The sequence below is a fragment of the Orbicella faveolata genome, unplaced genomic scaffold (genome assembly GCF_042242905.1).
Source record: "Orbicella faveolata isolate gen_17 unplaced genomic scaffold, um_ofav_v1 contig_24, whole genome shotgun sequence".
Taxonomy (NCBI): Eukaryota; Metazoa; Cnidaria; class Anthozoa; order Scleractinia; family Merulinidae; genus Orbicella; species Orbicella faveolata.
In genome coordinates, this window is record NW_028301552.1 from 23,975,897 (window position 1) to 23,982,840 (window position 6,944).

General features: G+C 39.0%; 1 protein-coding gene, 1 long non-coding RNA gene and 1 pseudogene across 2 annotated transcripts; 1 reads left to right on the top strand and 2 right to left on the bottom strand.

Moving 5' to 3' along the window:
* Positions 1–1,100: 1,100 nt before the first annotated feature.
* Positions 1,101–2,225, bottom strand: LOC149110962 (uncharacterized). The gene has a single exon (XM_089292359.1). The coding sequence runs from the start codon at positions 2,037–2,039 to the stop codon at positions 1,101–1,103; it is 939 nt and encodes a 312-aa protein (XP_089148485.1). The 5' UTR covers positions 2,040–2,225.
* On the top strand, positions 2,192–3,743 carry LOC149110963 (uncharacterized; annotated as a pseudogene).
* A 1,025-nt stretch (positions 3,744–4,768) lies between these two features.
* On the bottom strand, positions 4,769–6,944 carry LOC149110964 (uncharacterized). The gene is made up of 2 exons (XR_016208176.1): positions 6,518–6,944; positions 4,769–5,738 (listed from the first exon to the last, which is right to left on the bottom strand). It is a non-coding gene; the product is annotated as an uncharacterized LOC149110964 (long non-coding RNA).

Genomic DNA, 6,944 nt, shown 5'->3' on the forward strand with positions numbered 1-6,944 from the left:
CTTTTGACACAGAGGCAATGTCGTTCCCAAAGTCTTCGTTCCCCTCGACCAGCGGTCGGAAAACGAGAGTTCTGGAAGCAACCATTTTGAAATAACCGAATTCTGCCCATCCTTTTTTACTGCGCAGTCTGCATCTATGGCGCAGGCCTGAAATGGTTGCTCCCAGAACTCTCATTTTCCGATCGCTGGTCAAGGGGATGACCAAGACTCTGGGAACGAGATTGACACAGAGGCTAAATACCTATCATTGTTACCTATTTCGCCAGGTCCTATTTACTCGAAAGCGGAATCGAATAGGTAAATTTCGCGAGTCTGAAAAATTATCCATTTGTTACAAAAAAAAGTCGTCAGTGTTTATAGCTAACTAGATATTTTTGAAAATTTCAACAAATGGCAATCCGTATTAGCAAACGGGTAATCAGAATCGTAGGCAATCGCGAAAACCGCTCAAATTTAACCCAGCGAAAGGAAGAAACAGTACTGAAGGTGTCGACATTATAGATAAATAATAAATCCCTCTAAAAAAAATGGAATTCAATTGGAAATCATCTTCAATAACCAATAACCAAAAACGCAATTTTTTACCCGCCATTACCGTGAAAGCTTTTGTCACTTTAACTGAAGCCAGAGGACTTCACATTTGTGATATGCAATCCAATTGTGTTTGGTTTTGCTGGTAGTGTGTTAAAAGTTGAATTTAAAACTCACAATTTGGAATGATACTACTTTTCTTTGGATCTGAATTTCTAAGTTAGCACCCTACGGACATTATATGACCAAGAAAATTACTTCATTGTGATTGGCTAAGAGCAGGCTAATTTGTCGTTAATTCTCAATTTGCAATGCAGTACAAATCAACGCGCGGGCGTTCGCAATTTTCTCAGTCATATAATAAATAAGTAATTGTATGAGAGCTTGAGCAATTAAGGACTTACACTACTCCTGATATTGGAAAATTCTTTCAAATCGCACTCGCCTAAAGGCTTTTGCAATTTTGAGAGAATTTTCAAATATAAGGAGTAGTGTAAATCGTATGAATGCACTCGCATTCATACGATTACCTATACTAACACTAACTTCATTCTTCTGGGGAAAATGTTTCAGTCGTCATCGTCATCAATGTCTTGATCAGAGCCTGCTGGTAATGAGGCGTAGAAACGTTTTGCAGTTTCAGATAAATATTTCTGAGCTAGCTTTATACAGTCTTGCTTAACATCATCGCGAATGGGTTTCTTTTCTAGTCTCACTGGAACCAAATGTTCAGCCGCATTCAATTCCACGCCTTGCTTTTTCTTCAGAAACGAGACAATTCTCGGCTTTTCTCTCGTATCCATTGTATACCTTATAAATGGGGTTTCCGGGTCCCAGCTTAGTTGTAAGTTCTCCTCCTGATCGATTATTTCTCCAGAACCAAAATTGATAAACGCGATCTTCCTTACTTCGAATTTCTCGCGTTCAATGTCCTCGCTTCTAGCAACGTACTTCATTCTTAGAAAGCTTTTATAGTTCATAATCCAATCCAAATTCACCCAGTAACTTTTAACGTTATTTAAGCAGCTGTTTCGTAGTGTCGTTTCCCACTCCCGTGGAGTTTCAATTTTTTCTTTGGTGTTAAAGAATTGCTGAATACAGCCAAACCGCCTGTCACAAATTGAAAATGAGTGTCCCTCCAGTAGGAATTTAAGGTCCACTCTTAGAAACTCTCCCTTTCTAACAATATGGTCTAGGTAAAAAAATAAGTAGGATTCTTTAAACTGAGCCGGCGAGTTATCTGCCCACAGTATAAGGTGATGGAATTTACCATATTTTTCCTGAAGGCTTTTCAGAAGATAGTTCAGCAGAGATAGTACCTCGTTTGGACCGCTTCCTCCAATAGATTCATCATAGAAGAAACAATGAATGATGTCCTCGTTGGCACAATAGATCCCGAAAAGGTTAGTCCGTAGCTTCCTCGCGTAAAAGCCATCCTGAGAAGAAACTTTTGGTGTCCGTAAGCACTTATGGTAATCCATTTGGAGAGTTAACACCCTCGGTAACATATTTCAGGCAGGATTTATTATTTATCTTGTTGACTTGTTCAGTTGGCCTTGCACACGACAATTCGCGTGCTACGCAAAACGCATAACTGAAAGAGCCCGCACGCGACGTTGCGCACGTAATAACTTCGAGCATAAACTTTAGTAGCTTTTGTCGACGGTAAGTCCGCTCGGTCGGATATAGAGATTAGCTCAACCATATACCCGACTTGTGTGCTTAGAGGACAAAGGGCAAAGCTCTTTAGCAACGCTGGTTACGCCGCAAAATTGCAGAAAAATGCTTTGAAATCTTACTTTCATGTACTTTTGCATCAGACCAAATAAAGGAAGAGAGCAACAAAATTTTCTTTTTGATTTCTTTGGAGCAACTTTGAGAAACATTTATAGAAATTGCGGGAAACTTTTTGGGAAATCTTGAGCAACTTGTGGAAAGCCCTAGTTACGCTATACAAAACGCATAACTGTAAGAGCGCGCGCGCGACAGTGCACGCGTAATAACTTCGGGCGTAAACGTAACTTCAGTAGCTTTTGTCGACGTAAAGTCCGTTCGGTCGGGTATGGAGATTAGCTCAATCATATACCTGCCTTGTGTGCTTAGATAGACCTTAGAGTGCCTATAGATTGATTTTTAACATGTTGCGTCCTACTCATCAAGTAAATGCAGAGCGCAGAGGCACAGATGATATTGATTTCCACCTACTTGTGTACAAATTTGATGCGGCAAAACCATGGCAACATTTTAAGGAAGGTCATCCCGTTGCAAGTTCAGTGGAAAGAGGGAGAAGAAAATTGAACTCTAACAAGTTAAAAAGGGTCTACCTGCCAAAGAAAAAAGCGTGGACAAGACGTAAAAATGGAGCTTTTAAAGACTTGTACCAGTTGGAATTCACATGCTGCGACAGTGGTTGTCTCTTAAAAGAAGGCTTATACAATATTAGAAGCATTGCACGACAGCAAAGAAACTTGCTATACCAGAAATGTTATAATGAACAGAACTACCTTTTGTCAAATTGAAACTGACATTCAGTGGCGTACGGAAAATTTCGTATCATGTACCATCGCTCGGAAAAGTTTGCAAGACTGCGTTCCGGAAAGTATACGGCATTTCTAAGAGCAAAATTGAAGTTTTGCTTAAAAAGACGGGTTGTTCATAGAGCCAGACAAAAGGGGACAGAAGACTCCTCGGAAACTTCTACCCGAAGCGAGAGATGCTGTCATGGACTTCATATTATCTTACGAGGCTACAGAATCACACTATCGGAGAGCAAGAAGTGGGTGCAAGAAATATTTTGATTCTAACATTTCGATGCGCCAAATGTGGTCTGAATTCGTCCGTGAACACCCTAATTTAACGACAACCAGCTTAAAAAACAAAAATAGTGGACCTGTAATTAGTTTTTCAACTTTTAGAAATATATTTAACAGGGAACTGAAAGATGTTCTAAGTTTTAGAGAGTTTAGGGTTGATACTTGTCAAGAGTGTGACAAATGTAAGAACAGGCTTGACAACCTAAGATCGTTGAACAATCGATCTAGCAAGCAAGACGACGAAATTCGTGACCTGATAACTCGTCGGAGCCTACACCTTCGAGAAAGTGAGGTCAGATTTGCGTCCTTGAGATATGATGTCACAGTTCTAGCTGAAAAAGTGTCTTGAATGTAGTGAGATAGCTCGGATGAGGAGTTTATCGGAGTTCACAAAATAAACAGGAACAAAAAAAATGTAGATTGTTGTATTGTTAAGTTTTTTCCCAAAAATAACCAGAAACTGAAAATGTTTGAAATTTATTACAAAACCGATCGGATCTCGGAGAAAAACGGGTAAGGGCTCTTTTTGACTGGATATGTCGTATACTAGCACACTGAAAAGACTCAACATCTGAAGACGTTGTCAGATGTGATACTGTCAAACAAACCGCAACTCTTTAAACAATGTGTGGCCATAAATTTACTTTGACTTTTATCCAGAATGCCCGGGGGGTAATGGGCCGGACGTCCATAAATTACTTACAAGTAATTAGTCAACAAGAATTGCAAGCTTGTTTAAGAGGGGATTTATTACGCAACTGAAAATGTTCAGAAAAATGCCACGATCACAAACTGGGGAGACATTGCAAACTTCAAACGCGCAATTCTGACCGGAAGCCGACTAGTCGCATACTCGCGCCTGATGTTAAACAAAACAGAAGGGAAAGAGAGTTGGAAACAAAATAAAAGGAGTGCCTCGTGTGATCAAAGCAAGTTCTTTCAGAAACGCCATTAACACGAACAAAAATCTTTAACAGTAATCGTGCGGGATCATCCTGGACACTGCCCGGTCCAATACTTAAAGAATATTGTGCCAGCAATGAAGCAATCTGATTGGCTGATTTGACTTCCTAGCCCTCTAAATTAACTTGGGGGTGAAATATAAACTAGCTATATAACGCTTTCTCTTGGTATACATTGGAATATCCCACTTGTATTTACTTGGTATATATACCAAGAAAATACAAGTGACAATAGAGAAAGCGCTGCATAAGCGTTGCGTGGGAAAGGATACCCCTTATTCCCTCCCCGTTTACACCTGGTATGCAGGATATGAATGAATGAATGAATGAATGAATGAATGAATGAATGAATGCTTTATTTAACGTGGATATACGCTTAGCTTGAGAGCTAATTTACAGGTGTTCCACCTAATAACTAATGAGAACCTAACAACTAAACAACGATAATATCACAATTCATCAGGTGAAAATCACAAATTAAATACTGATTAAAACTATTCAAAACTATTATTACAATATTACCGCCGCAGTCAAAATACTATTAAAACTAATGTCACAAATTTACTAATCCCCGAAATTTAGCGATCTAATTCTGTTCACTATTTCATTGGTGCCTACTTTAATTCTAATGTCATTTGATAGTTCATTCCATTTCTTGGCTCCAAAATATCTCAATGACTTGAGTCCATATATGGTAGTGTTAACGTTAGGTAAAGATAAAACATATTCTTGGCGCCTGAGATTGTACTTAAATGAGCGTAAATTAATAAGGTTCCTAATTGCCCGTGGTGCTTTGTTCGATACGCTATTATGTATTGTCAATGACATGTCTTGAATTCTTCGAGATTCCATGGAGGGTAGTCTTATCCTGTCCAAGAGATGCTGATAGGATGCATGTTTATCATTATAGTCATATCTCAACGCCCTTTCGTTGACTTTTTCGATTTTTGTAGTGTTTCTTTACCCGCAATGGTGCCAAACTTGGTGGCAGTAATAAAAATTAGGTAGTATGAACGAACGATATAACGATTCCTTGGTTTTAAGTGGTAAAGTGTTTTTCAGTCTATTAAGGGCGTTTATTTGAGCACTCACTTAAGTAAGGCAAATACTCGATACAAGATCGTCAAATTTTAGCTTACTGTCAAGTACAACCCCCAAGAGGTTAGTCGTTTCTGTGGTCCTAATATCAATATTCCCGATTTAAGGAGTAGCTGTTCTTCTGTTCTATATATATGGATGGCTTATCGTTATAAGAATATTGAAAATACCAGTACAGCAGAAAAATAATGTTTTCAGTGACACTGCAGCAAAAGCAACAAAAAAGAAATACCACAACGTACAGAAAACAAAAATTAATTTTTATACCTAAAACATTCCAAAGCAAACAAAGTATGGTATTATTATCCAAAAAACTCTGGAAACACAGCCATGTCTACAATAAGAAAAAGAATAGAAGCAATGTCAATAATAACGACTAATAAATGGCTTATAGCACTAGCTAGAACAACGAAAACGCCAAAAATAGCCCAATACTTCTCATAAACACTACTATTAATCTACACTTAGCCAAGTCTTGCCATAACCTTAAATATTCCTCTTTTTTATTGAAAGGTCATATTTTACCATGCAAAACAGCCTTTCGGTAATCGATCGAGAGCTTATTACAAGCAATTTCTGCTCTAACCACTCGTGTTTAAATAAAGTTTATCTATCTATCTATCTATCTATCTATCTATCTATCTATCTATCTATCTATCTATCTATCATACATTGACGATAATTATCTCTTGTGAAAATTCACCAACTCTTTTCAGTGTGAAAGTCATGCCTCTGCAACCTATTATCATTCTGGGTTTGCCCCTTTTTTCACTAAAAGGTCATATTTTGCCATGCAAACCAGCATCTCGGTAATCGATCGAGAGTTTATTACCAGCTGTTTCTGCTCTATCTTGTGAAAATTCACCGATTCTTTTCAGTGTAAAAAGTCATGCCTCTGCAACCTATCATCACTCTGGTTTTTCCTCTTTTTTCATTAAAAGGTCATATTTTAGCATGCGAAACAGCCTCTCGGTAATCGATCAAGAGCTTATTACAAGCAATTTCTGCTCTAGCCACTGATACATTGACGATATATACCTGATGTTTTGAAAACCAGGTCCCAACAGCCCAATAACAGCTGGTGCCTAATAGAGTCGTGTAAGCAGTGCTTACCAAGTTCCGCACTCCACACTTCATCTAGTGCAAAAAGGAAATGACACTAGAATCTCTGGGCCACCTGTGGATGAATTCAGGCTTAACTGTCATCGTATCAGATAAAAGCTCTTTGCAAGCATAACTTAATGACAGCAAACTAAAGTGCCTTGAAATCTCCCCCTCCCCCCTGGGGTCAGGTACCACTCCGCACATATCAGCCCCTCCCCTCACGACAATAGTGAAACCTTCTGCCAAGGCCATAAACCCACTCAGCTTTGGGAAATTCCGTGCACTTTAAGGATTGTGTCACGTCGGACAGCTAAGTACATACCCAGCCGTCAGACTGACTTGAGACTATGGACACAAGTTCAAACCGACCCCACCCCCCTGGATTAAGGACCAGGGACCCCAAAGAGGTATCCACAATTAGCCACACTCCTGTAGT